This window comes from Salvelinus alpinus, chromosome 25 (genome assembly GCF_045679555.1).
Source record: "Salvelinus alpinus chromosome 25, SLU_Salpinus.1, whole genome shotgun sequence".
NCBI classification, from domain to species: domain Eukaryota; kingdom Metazoa; phylum Chordata; class Actinopteri; order Salmoniformes; family Salmonidae; genus Salvelinus; species Salvelinus alpinus.
This window is the reverse complement of record NC_092110.1, coordinates 5387120-5400588: the sequence shown is the minus strand read 5'-3', so window position 1 is coordinate 5400588 and position 13469 is coordinate 5387120. Positions and strand designations below refer to the sequence as shown.

At 46.6% G+C, this 13469-nt stretch overlaps 1 protein-coding gene across 3 annotated transcripts in view; it reads right to left on the bottom strand.

Annotated features, from left to right (window-relative positions):
* The window catches only part of LOC139553247 (tau-tubulin kinase 2-like), a 35331-nt gene that overhangs the window by 15204 nt on the left and 6658 nt on the right, over window positions 1-13469 (bottom strand). For 2 of the 3 annotated variants that reach the window (XM_071365373.1, XM_071365375.1), the window contains exons 1-7: window positions 12589-12902; window positions 8065-8250; window positions 7052-7199; window positions 5061-5275; window positions 4095-4199; window positions 3692-3850; window positions 3346-3471 (exon numbers count right to left, since the gene is read on the bottom strand). In XM_071365373.1, the coding sequence (XP_071221474.1) occupies window positions 3346-3471; window positions 3692-3850; window positions 4095-4199; window positions 5061-5275; window positions 7052-7199; window positions 8065-8136 (825 nt within the window). In that variant the 5' untranslated portion in view covers window positions 8137-8250; window positions 12589-12902. Of the gene's footprint in view, window positions 1-3345; window positions 3472-3691; window positions 3851-4094; window positions 4200-5060; window positions 5276-7051; window positions 7200-8064; window positions 8251-12588; window positions 12903-13469 lie in introns of those variants that run through there. The other variant, XM_071365374.1, reaches the window with a different exon arrangement.

Below are 13469 nucleotides of genomic sequence, written 5' to 3'. Positions count from 1 at the left end.
TGCTTACTTACAAGCCCTTAACCAACAACGCAGTTGAAGAAATAGAGTTAATAAAATATTTACGAAATAAACTAAAGTTAAAAAAAAAATGTAATTAAACAAAAAGTAACACAATCAATTTACATAACAATAACAAGGCTATATACAGGGGGTACCAGTACCGAATCAATGTGCAGGGGTACAGGTTAGTCAAGGTAATTTGTAAAGTGACTATGCATAGATAATAAACAGCGAGTAGCAGCAGTGTAAAAAACAACAGAGGGGGGGGGCAATGTAAATAGTCTGGGTGGCCATTTGATTAGTTGTTCAGCAGTCTTATGGCTTGGGGGTAGAAGCTGTTAAGGAGCTTTTTGGTCCTAGACTTGGTGCTCCGGTACCGTTTGCCGTGCGGTAGCAAAGAGAACAGCCTATGACGGCTGACTGGAGTTTTGGCCTTCCTCTGACACCGCCTAGTATATATGTCCTGGATGTCAGGAAGCTTGGCCCCAGTGATGTACGAGCAGAACCCACTTCCCTCTGTAGTGCCATTAGGGTCAGATGCCGAGCAGTTTCTATACCAGGCAGTGATGCAACCGGTCAGGATGCTCTCGATGGTTCAACTGTAGAACATTGAGGAACTGGGGACCCATGACAAATCTTTTCAGTCACTTGAGGGGGAAAAGGTGTTGTCATGCCCTCTCCACAACTGTCTTGGTGTGTTTGGACCGTGATAGTTTGTTGGTGATGTGGACACCAGGGAACTTGAAACTCTCGACCCGCTCCACTTCAGGCCCGTCGATGTTAATGGGGGCCTGTTCAGCTCGCCTTTTCATATAGTCCACGATCACCTCCTTTGTCTCACTCACATTGAGAGAGAGGTTATAGAGCCTATAGAGAGCCTCCCTATAGGCTGTCTCCTCGTTGTCGGTGATCAGGCCTACCACTGTTGTGTCGTCAGTAAACTTAACGACGGTGTTGGAGTTGTGCTTGGCCATGCAGTCGTGGGTGAACATGGAATACCGGTAGGGGACTAAGCACACAGCCCTGAGGGGTCCCAGTGTTGAGGATCAGCGTGGCAGATGTGTTACCTACCCTTACCCCCTGGGGGTCGGCCCGTCAGGAAGTTCAGGATCCAATTGCAGAGGGAGGTGTTTAGTCCCAGGTCCTTAGCTTTGTGGGCACTATGGTGTTGAACGCTAAGCTGTAGTCAATGAAAAACATTCTCAAATAGGTGTTCCTTTTGTCCAGGTGGGAAAGGGCAGTGTGGAGTGTGATTGAGATTGCGTCATCTGTGGATCTGTTGGGGCGGTGTGCGAATTAGAGTGGGTCTAGGGTTTCTAGCATGATGGTGCTGATGTGAGCCATGACCAGCCTTTCAAAGCACTTCATGGCTACCGACATGAGTGCTACGGGGCGGTAGTCATTTAGGCAGGTTAGCTTCGCTTTCTTGGGCACAGGGACTATGGTGGTTTGCTTGAAACATAGATAGGTATTACAGACTCGGCCAGGGAGAGGTTAAAAATGTCAGTGAAGACACTTGCCAGTTGGTCCGCGCATGCTTTGAGTACACGTCCTGTTAATCCGTCTGGCCCCGCGGCTTTGTGAATGTTGACCTGTTTAAAGGTCTTGCTCACATCGGCTATGCAGAGAATGATCACACAGTCGTCCGGAACAGCTGGTGCTCTAATGATGATTTGAAAAAAGTTGCTTGAAAGGCATGAGCTCTGCTTTGTTTTTTGCCCAGGCTGTACACACCACATCAGTCACTCATTCACAATTTGACAAGCACTTGATAATGCCTAGAATTTCACGGTGGCATCCCCTTTGTGTGGAGGTAATGCACCCTAAAATAATCCATGCCTTTTGCAGCCAGTGGCCATTGTACCCTTCTTGCTGAGTGCTGCGCGCTCCATCATGTGATTGGGTCTTTCTCACAGGCTACAAGTGAAGACAGACACATCGGGGACGCAACTGCGCCACTCCTTATCCAATTCCAAGGTGCATATTGAAGATATTGGAAGAACTGTCCACATTTCCTTTTCATCAGCCAACAAGATGAGTAGGCCTAGCGAACAGCAAAAGAAGTAGCCTATGTCAATCTACTATCCCCCCATAGTACAAAAGGTCGACCTATTCTATTCTGTGCGAGAAATAAATATTCCAAACCGTCTGGGACTGTTGTGGGATGCGATAGATCCCAAATTAATATGACCACTAGCATAAAAAAAAGCTTTTTTACGCAATGAGGCTGACGCAACAAATCAGAACGTTTAACTTAAAATGTTGATCAACTATTAGGCTATTTCCTCACATTATAAGCGCAGCAATGCGCACACGGTAGTAGGCTATAAGTGCGAATGTTGCATTAATGGAAAACACCATTATCAAAAGTGACCCTAAACCCAATTATGCATGTAATGCTTCTATTATAAAAGGTGCATTTTTATGTGAAAATGATCTTCCCCAAACTTGATACTCATATGCTGCTTATGTATTTCAGGCTCGATCCACTTTAGTTGTGATACAAACCTTATTAAAACATATAGGTCTATGGGCTAGGCTACACGAGGTGTGCGACTATGATTCGAAAATGTGGCAAAAAAATACATTGCTTCTTGTGCTGGGCATCATTCACAAGTGAAAAAATATCATTCACAAGTGATGGGCTAATATTGTCACCCATCACACTGTTCTTGAAATAATCTTTACATATACTAAATAAGCTACGTGTGAAATTTGTTTTAATTTAGAAAGGACCATCTATGCACTTAAATAGCGAACGGAGGACGCTTTTCCCCGTGGTTGATTTTCATGCCGGTCAGGAAGGCTATTCTCCTGTTGTAAAGAGAAGCAGTGTGCTTAATATTAGGAAAGTTGAGAAATAAATACAGTAGGCCTAACCTATACTGATCCTCCTTTTAAGTAGAAGCCATCACTCTGTTATCTCACGCTACTGCATAGCCTATTGAAATGTTGCGCAACATGAGCTCATGTGTTTGATTCGATTTTCAAAGACATTTGCATTGATGTCAGAGTGATTAGAGGGACAATAGAGTGCTGAGTACCAGGCAGTGAGCAAGTTTGTTAAGTTACTAACGACCATCAGCAGCATCAGAGCTTGGAGAAGCCTAATTACCATGACTAAACGGTCGCGTGGAATTTGACTGCCTTCATGACTCGTGACCACCAGCGTGGCGGTAATACGGTCACCGCAACAGCCCTAACTGTGACTTACTGTATATTGACACATGGAACTAACGCAGTGCTTAGTTCTAAACAGTTAACAGATACAGATACCGTATACACACACATGCAGTAGGTTCAGGGAGAGAGATATGTCATGTTACCACCCGCACACACAGTTACCTGATAGTCTGGTTTGGTGAAGTAGTCCAGGTTAGAGATGTGATCCAGGAAGACAGTGAACTCAGCAGGCAGGTGTTTCAGCATGAGCCTGTGGTCATAGGTGTCCTTCAGCTTCCCTACATGCTCCTGGGGAGGGTTCACACATGTTACGATGGAACTATTTTATCTATGCACACAGGAGCATGTGTACATTCATATGCAGTGACGTCAAGAGCTGTGACGTAAGTCAGTGTTAGCCGAAGGTAACGTTGCCACTACGAGTCATGTACGTCTGTATCCTGACTATTATTTCAGAGACTGCTGATTGGTCGGCGCACAGGAAGGAATGTTCAAGCTAGATGCTTACCTTGTCTTTGATCTTTCGCCATGGCAACTGGCCAACCATGAACTCCACCAGCATGTAGAAGAGAGACCACAGGTCGTCATGCCGACCCATCTCCTTGTTCTTGTGTGCATTGACGGACGCGTAGCGGACTGTACCTCTGAAACCTGCTACTGGTCGTGGCTGGGGGAGAAAGAGAGACTTCACAAGCTGCTGGACGACTAACATAGGAGGAATCGTACATGACAATAGCACACATTCAACAGACAGACACAGACAGTTTCCCGGACATAGATGGAAACCTAGTCCTGGACTAAAGAAGCTATTTCAATGGAGATTCTCCATTCAGCATGCTTTTTAGTCTAGCACTTGGCTTAACCTGTGTCCGGGAAACCGACCCCCAGTGTCTAACCACACAGACACTTACCGGTCGGACCTCTTGGCAGGAGTTAGTAAACTGGCGAGCTAGACCAAAGTCCAGCATGTAGCAGGTCCTACAGGTACTGGGAAAACGGCCCATGGCAAAGTTGGACTAGGAGAGAGATGGGGAAAGAAGAAGGTAGTGAGATAAAGAGAGAGAGAGAGAGAGAGAGAGAGAGAGGAAGAGAGACAGAAAGAGAGGAAGAGAAAGAGAGGAAGAGAGAGAAAGAGAGGAAGAGAGAGCGAGAGAGGAAAAGAAAGAGAGAGAAAGGAAGAGAGAGAGAGAGAGGAAGAGAAAGAGAGAAAGAGAGAGAGAGAGAGGAAGAGAGACAGAAAGAGAGGAAGAGAAAGAGAGGAAGAGAAAGAGAGAAAGAGAGGAAGAGAGAGCGAGAGAGAGAGGAAGAGAAAGAGAGAAAGAGAGAAAGAGAGAGAAAGAGAGAGAGAGAGAGGAAGAGAGAGAGAGGAAGAGAGAGAGAGAGAGAGAGAGAGGAAGAGAGAGAGAGAAGGAGAGAAAGAGAGAGAGATGAAGAGAGAGAGATGAAGAGAGAGAGATGAAGAGAGAGAGATGAAGAGAGAGAGATGAAGAGAGAGAGATGAAGAGAGAGAGATGAAGAGAGAGAGAGAGAGTTTTCCACTCAGTTTCACCTGTTGTTGAACTTCATTCTTCAAAGTGATCAATCACAGTGAGGTAAGTTTTAAAAGCACATACTGTTTTGATGATAAGAGTTTGATGTGATTTTCCATTGTATTTGCATTGATGTCAGAGTGGTTAGAGGGACAACAGAGACCTGAGTACCAGACCATTAGTGACCTGATGACCGTTAGTGAGTTGGGTACTACCAACACATGTCCAGAGTGCATAAAAGGAGATTACCGTGACTCAGCGGTCACCTAGGATTTCACTGCGGTGGCGGTAAAACGGTCACCGCAACAGCCCTACCCCCTCACACACACACCTCTGACCCCGTCTCACCGGTTTGATGTCTCGGTGCAGGAAGCCAACAGAGTGGATGCTCTCTATAGCTTCGAGTATCTGTCGTCCCAGTCTCAGGGTGGTGCTGATTGTAAACGTGCCCCGCGTCATACTCCTCCGCAGGTCGGCCAGGTTACGACCCTGAAGCTCCATCACCACGTAGTTGAAGCGATCATTGCGGCCGCACCCGACAAAGCGACACACGTGGTCTTTACCTGGGGGAGAATAGAATACAATTCATATTGAATAGAATAGTTTGGATAAAACGATCAAGCATAATCTAATCTAATCCTTATCCAATCAGCACGTGTATATTTCTACTGGCCATCCAATGTGCTCCACTGCCCCTCCCCCCCCTCCCCCCATCCAGCCCACAACTCGCCTCTGACAGCTTGCCCGTGGCCCATGCTGATTTATGGAGTGTGTGTGTGTGTGCAAGTCTCAGGAGACTCTGCTGCACAGCCCGACTCCGGCCACACCCTTCAGCACAGGGAGAGACCCCACTCTTACTCTCCCGTACACTCAATCTTTCACTCCATTCTCGACCCCTCTCTCTCTCTCGTCCTTTTCCTCCTCCCATTCCCGGCATCATTATATTTGACGGCGTACAAATGCTCGAGAAGTGTGAGAAGGCCTACCATACACGTTTTTTTCTCTCCCATAAAATAATCTACAAAAGGCTTCCTTTAAGCCTTTCAGTCAATGTCGGTTGAGAAAAAGAAGCTCGGGGAGACATGTTGGGGGGATGGGAGAACGGGAAGAGTTGAGCACGTTTCAAGTTACATCCTCTTTCCCTCAGGACGCTACAGAACCATAATCCTCCAGCACACAACCATTATACACACGCACACACTCACACACGGACACACAACCACTAGAAAGCAAACACGATCCTTCTCAGGCCATTGATTTTCGGGAACGAGACACAAAAACTGACAGAGAGGGGAAAAGGGCAGGGAGAAGGAAGAGAGGGAAAACAAGAAAATAAAAAAAGAGAGCAGAGAAAGAGAGAAACAGAAAGACAGACAGAGGGGAAGAAGGCCGGGGAGGAGAGAGAGAGGAAGGAAGAAAAAGAAAACAAAATGCCCCCCAAAGGAACTCCTCTCCTAATTGGTCTGTTGATCCGCTGCTATGAAGGAGGATTTTTATCAAGAGTTTGATTTGAAGCCAGGCTAGGGTCATTTACATTTATAAATGTAACCTTATTTAACTAGGCAAGTCAGTTATGAACAAATTCTTATTTACAATGACGGCGTACACCGGCCAAACCCAGACGACGCTGGGCCAATTGTGCACCGCCCTGTGGGACTCCCAATCACGGCCGTTGTGATACAGCCTGAATTCGAACCAGGGTGTCTGTAGTGACGCCGCAAGCACTGAGATGCAGTGCCTTAGACCGCTGCGCCACTCGGGAGCCCCCTATACACACCAGTAGTGATGCCCTTTTACACTCTGTGTCCTGTATCCCCGCTGCCAACACTTCCTTGTTTTCTCTCTCTGCATATTACCCTTCAGTGTCAGTATCGCCTTGCCTTATAAAATAGAGCATGTACCTTTAAGAAAACATAAATTCAATTTATTGAGATTAGACATTCAACCTAATGTACTTTTAAATTACTACTGGTCAGGTTAGGAGAGGTTGAGTTTAGGGCCGAGGTGGTTGAGGTTAGGACAGGGGACTTGTGGTTGAGGTTAGAACAGGGGGTTGTGGTTGAGTTTAGGGCAGGGGGTTGTGGTTGAGTTTAGGGCAGGGGGTTGTGGTTGAGTTTAGGGCAGGGGGTTGTGGTTGAGTTTAGGGCAGGGGGTTGTGGTTGAGTTTAGGGCAGGGGGTTGTGGTTTAGTTTTGGGCAGGGGGTTGTGGTTTAGTTTTGGGCAGAGGGTTGTGGTTGAGTTAGTGTAGGGTGGGCAGGGGGTTGTGGTTGAGTTTAGTGTAGGGTGGGCAGGGGGCAGAAGCCAGCGGGCAGGGTAAGTGCAGGTAATTGCTGTCTTACCCTGGAGTTTCTTGAGGACGGCCACCTCCATCTTGAGGACCTGTTTGGGCTGCAGTGCTGACTCCACCTTCAGAGCAACACTGACCCTGGTCAGCAGGTCCAACGCCTCGTAGATCTCCCCGAAGCCACCGCCACCAATCTTCTTTGCCTACACACACATCCCAAGGCAAAACATCATGTCATAACGTGGAAAACATAGGCTTCATTATTTTATTTTTCAAATCTTCCCATCACCCTTCCTCTTCCAAACTTCCCCCTTCCAATTACCACAGACATATTTACATGTTTCTCCCTCTCTTATCAGTATCCACACACAGACACTCACACACACAATTGTGTGTGACAGAAGCAGCTCATCTCAAATGGATTAGCAGTGGCAGAGTTGCGTAACATCAGTTCCTCAGTCAGTACTATACACAGGAAGTGGAGCCATGGCGCTGTACTTTGTTACTGCCTAGTATTCCTCCCAGTCCCAGCTACACTAACCTCACACCTCCCTGTTGGCTCTGTGATGGCCAGGAGACACGGGCATGCAAACACACACACACACACACACACACACACACACACTCGTGCAAGTACACACACACACACACACACACACACACACAAACTCCCGCAAGCATACACACCGTCGCTCAAGCGCACACGCTCAAGCACACACACACCACGCCCTGGTGGAGCGGAGAGGACAGGGGGATAGGGCCAAGTCCTGAGTGCTGAGAAAAGCACACCGAGTGGCTACAAATAGCTACTCTGCTGCTATATTAAGTTCCACTCCACTTCGTGACAGAACGCTGCATGTGCACTGCACACAAAGGGAGTTGACCCCAAACTGTCCAGGACAGTAGGTGAGACGGAGAAGATAGGGACACAGGGGAGAGCTTAAGCGACGCTTGGAGGACAAAGATAGCCTTGTTGTGAGGAATTGGTGCTTGCAGAGGGGGTGAAAACATGACATAAGTTAACGGTGAGACACACCGACATACGCTTACACACACACGCGCGCTTACCACTTTCCATCGTTCCTTGACCAGGACGAGCACAGTTAGGATGTCAGCTTCCTCTGTCGCCGTAGCACTCATTCCGCCGGTGGTGGACTCACTGCTGCTTTCTTTATGCTTCCTCCCCTGCTGCGACTCTTGCTACCGACGACCAGCCTTATTCGATTGTGCCGGGCATCAGGACCCTGTGGAAACCTAAACAGCAGGCCAGGAGAGAGGTAGAACACACAGAAAGACCACCACAATCAACGTACCGTAATGTTGCAACCCTTTTAGACATAGCTTTGATGGACGCTTCCTCTACCAAGGGCTGCATCATCAAGTCAAATCAAATTGATTCATAAAAGCCCTTTGTACACCAGCACATGTCATAAAGTGCGTATGCATATGTTGTTGGTGTAAAGTGCTGTGTGCAGGAGGAATGTCCACTAGCCTGTGTAGATGATATGCCGATGACAGCTGAGGTGGGGCCTATGGGCTTTATGACTGAAACCTGGATATTGAAAGTTGACTTCCCGGGTTGAGGAGTAGCCTGCGCTAACTAAGCCTCGTTTGTGCTGCATGGCCTAAGTGCAGCTGCCACAACGGCTGCTCCCAGGTGTCTCATGCAAGCTCTCTCTCAAGCCCACAGCTCCACACACCCATTGTGCGATTGTGACGAAGCTGCCTCGGTAGCTCTCGTCACCTACGCGCACTATTTAATTCACCTTCTAAATTGTTTCCCCATATATCTAGTAATTCATGTATCCTAAATGTATATACCGATGTTCTTTTGCCAATAGCATGAGTATTTACAGTGCGCAAGGCTAATTCTGTGTCGAGGAAATGTTTGGTGAAGCGGCATTATGAAGCATTTCAGATTCATATTTAAATGCGGTATTTGACACTTTTTCAATCTTCCAAGTGCACGCGACGTTCAGAGATACATGAACACTCGCTGCACCGACGAGAAAGAAGAGTGTTTATATCCATATTGTAATGTGTTTGAAGTTCGCGTCTCGGGGCGCTCTATGACTTCTTGTCCGCCATGTCTGTGCGTAATGGGAGCGCACACGGGTGAGCGGCTGCACAATACGTTTTGCCGCCTGTTGGCCTGCAGAACTATTGCTATGAAATTCATCTATATTCATTCAATTGAATGTATTCCTGCTTTGAGGATAAGCCAGGAATGGTTAAGAGCCTAAATATGTTAATGTGGGTATAATGAAGATGCTGTTACATTATGTAATTCCATATTTATGTAAAGAGCTCCATGATTAACGGTATGGACCAGCTTCAGTTAAGCTCTAGCTCTGGTATGTCGTCTGTGTGGGGAGACTCTCCACAGCTTGGTATACCCCACCTGCTATAGTTGGTTTGGAGGAGTAGGCCTGAGGCTTAGGTTTCCCATTTATATTTAAAACTGTATATTCAAAGTCTGTTCATTTTGTAAATACCTTTGTAGATAATGTAAGTATTCATTGGATTTCGTCATTCACCTGGAACAACCTTTCACTGTTAATAAACCGGACACTATTTTGCTGCCTCGTTCTGCTATTTACTGCCCTTAAGGCTGCTCTAACTTCTGGTCTCTACCACCGTGATGAGAACTTTTCTTCAGCATCCTGTGTGTGGAACAAGTAGGCTGCTCCAGCATTATGCAACAAGGGCGCGGAGCATTCTTTGGTCACAGGACATGACATCAGTGTCAGCGTCTCCCCGGCACAGGAGCAATCCCAAGATGCAATGGGACAGGGGTGGGAAACGTCAAGTACAGCACAGGGACAGACACCGTTACATCACAGTGAAATCAAGACCGTGACATCTGACACAATGTTGTTGACACGTTGTTGGGAGTCAGTGGCCTTAGCTCAGCAGCAGCGCTCTCTCTGCTCACTCTCGCTGTCTCTCTCTCCCCCCCCCACTCTCCCTCTCTCCCCCACTCTCCCTCCCTCTCTCTCTTCCTCCCACTCTCTCCCTCCATCTCCTCTCCTTCAGACTGCAGAGGACAGCAGTCATGAAGTCAAAGCACCCCTCCATGGATGTCAGGAGCTTTTTTTTAAGGACACAGATAGTTCACGTTCCAGATAAGACCAGCAGAGTAGCATGCATTTAGTGTGGTGTAGTAACAGTAGAGAAAAGATAAGTGTGTCGGGGAAAAGAGTGATGTTAAGAGATTGGCTGGATTCCTGTCTGAATATAGGCCTAATCAGTGCAGCAGCAGCCCAAAATGAAATCACACAGAGGGCCTAAAATGAACTCTGTCTGAAGGTCAAAATGAGAAACATCCATCTTCCGCTAAAACCCCGAGGCAGGAAAGTTACACACAGTCAGGGAAGCCCAACCTCCCTGTCTCTGTGCGAGAAGCCACTAATATAACGCACTCTGCAGAAGCCTACATTTCAAGCACACAGAGGATTTTTATTCCAATCTCCCTCCATGGAGTTCGATACAGTTCTGTTCGAAAAACAGCACTAGTTTGTACAGTGGAAGTAGTGGAAGTATCCTCTCTTCAATCTCTCCATCTGGGCCAATAATAATTTATTACATTTGTAAAGCGCTTTTCATTTTACAGAATCACCTCAAAGTGTTCATGAAAGCACTAAACAAAATAAGATCTGTATTTATAAAGCATCTCAGAGTGCTGATCTAGGATCAGTCTTGACTTTCAGATCATAGTGAATAAGATTACAGTATCTGGATAGGGAAAACCTGATCCTAGATCAGCACTCCTTCTTTGAGATGGTTTACGAATACAGGGCCAGAAAGCAGCCTGCTGCCTCAGAGCCAGTCCAGAACCATTTCACTCAGCCAGCAGGTGGCTGGTCCACATGGTTGTGGAATGAATCCAAAACGGCACCCTGCTCCCTTTTAAGTGCACCACTTTTGCAAAAGTAGTGCACCATAGCCTATAGGGTGCCATTTGGGACATATTTGTGTGACTCACTGGTCAACACAACACTGCTGTTCTGACACCTCTCAATGCAAATCGTGAATCAGAATAACACATTGGTTGCAGAGATTTGGTCTCAGACCAGTCATGATAAATCTTTGCCACCCATCTCAGTCTGGCCGTGAATCATGCTGCCTGACTCCGTGGCAATTGAACTACTTAAATGTGCTGCCTGCTGCCCTGCCTGCTGCCCTGCTCTCCGGAGAACTGGAAGACTGCGTGCCACAGTAATAGAGCAGGAATGATGAAATGACAGATGGATATCTGTTGGATAGGCCTACTTCCATTCCTATGAGTCTGAGCAGTCACACACCCACACAGACCCCCCCCCCCACACACACACACATACATTCTCCACCCCAAACACACACGTCAAGTCAACACGATAACCAGGGCTCATTAAACTAGGGGAAACATCTCCCATGTTTGCTTTAATCTAATTAATTAGAGGGTATTACAGCAGCCTCAGCCTGGCCCAGTGGACCAGAGACACCTTCCAACCTATTCCTTATACAGAGCCCGAGTTTTGGTCAAAAGCAGTGGACTACGTAGTGGAATAGGGTGCCATTTGCGACGCCCTCCTCTGGAGATGAAAGGAGTGAGTGTCTGATTCCCGAGCTGCTGCCATGGGCCTGGCTGTTCAGTCATCTCTCTGTTTAAAGCCCTGGAGCTTTGCCAGCATGGGGATGGGATGGGTAGGCCCTGCTCCATCCCCGGCCAGGCCCGTTCCATCTCCACCCAAAGAATGATGCTACAGTACAGAGTGAGTGGGCATGATAGTAGTGAATGATGATGGGGTTGTCTCTCTCACTATCAGAACCTTACTACAGTGCATGTAGTCTACTGTAATTGATCAATTGACTGAATAAAGTAGGAATTGATTGTTCGTAAGCCTCTGTATTGTAATGTTTGCCTTGTACTGTTGATAAGATATTCTTCTCAACTAACTTGTTCTGGATCTTGAATCAGGTGGCATAATAATCATGTAATGGCTAACGTCTTTCCACACCATGTCAAGCAATGAATTCAGTACTGTACTACTTGAGTGACAAAGCTGATATGAAAAATGTATTTGCATGTGGATTATAGCTTGCTGTGCATCTCCTCTCCCCCTCCCCTCTCTCTCTCGTTTTCTCATACACAAACACACACACACACGTCAGCTTAACATAACCATGGCATGAATGGCATGTGGTCAATAGACAATAGAAATGCGCATGACTTACAGGCAGCTGTTACAATGCAATAACTATGTAACTGGCTAATTGGTGGTTGCAATGTGCCACCTCCGCGCCTGTTGTTGCATAGCGAAGCGGCGTAATTAGCAAGCCTAGTGGATTTACGATTGCGCGTACACGCACAGCGTACACACGGGCTATGCTAGAGTGCCTCTTTGCATTGATTTAGCTATGGGGAAAGCGTTGCGTTCTAGAATAGAATCGTACTGCATCTAGCTATGGAACGACCTTGGCAGCGATGCTATATTGCATCAGTCCTTTTAAAATGTAGCTAATGTGGCCTACTCTATCCCTGTATGTTGACATCAGCTAATGTTAGCTAGCTGTCAGTGTCATCCGATTGCATAGCAGCGGTGTCCATACCTTAGCCACTCCAATCCTTGATCCGAAAGAAGCCGGGTGTGGTTACAAAAAAACCTTTATGTTTGTCTTGATGGAATGTTGAGACATCGAGTGGAATTCCATAGTGGGTGCGTTATCCATGTGGTGTTGATTCTGCAGCTGATGTTCACACGCACACATGTGAATTTAGCAGCAGGGATAATGAGTTTTATCTAATCGTCCCTTTTCTCCTTCTCTCTCGCTGTCAACTCAGCATCTCTCTCTCCGTCGCTACAGATCCGTGACGTGTTCGCTGCTCTTCTCTGATGATCTGCCTGCCTGCCCGCGCGTTCACGATCCTATCCCCCTCGCAACAGCTCGCTATGTGAACGAGCGTGGGCTTTAAAGCGATAGTGCACGTGTATTATGAATCATGAGCGTGGCCGCGCCCAATATTCCCTAATAATACATTTGTACATTGCGTATTTATTTGCCCGATAGGAGGTGCCCAGCCTTTAGTTACACGCTCTTGCAAGTGTAGCCTCGTATTAGAATTTCACCCCCTCTATTATATTATATTCAATTGTATTATATTATATTTTCTTTCATTTTAATCGGGCTTTTTTTGCATCAATGAAGATCCAGATATGACAGCATTGTAGAAGATGTTGCATAAGCATACTGTTGTGTGATAACAGCATGCTTCCACACAATATCATGTGTGCTTTCATATAGTCTCTCTACCACATTTTATGAGTCCTTGCATGAATAACCATAATTCACTGAGCATTTGCTAAAAGCTAAGCATTAGATTTGTAAGAATAACATACTTCAAAAGAGCATGAAGAGGGTGTTAAAAACGGCTCATTTAGATTTGGAGCCAATCCCAAACAATTACATCTCAACCTCTAATTCTTGCCATT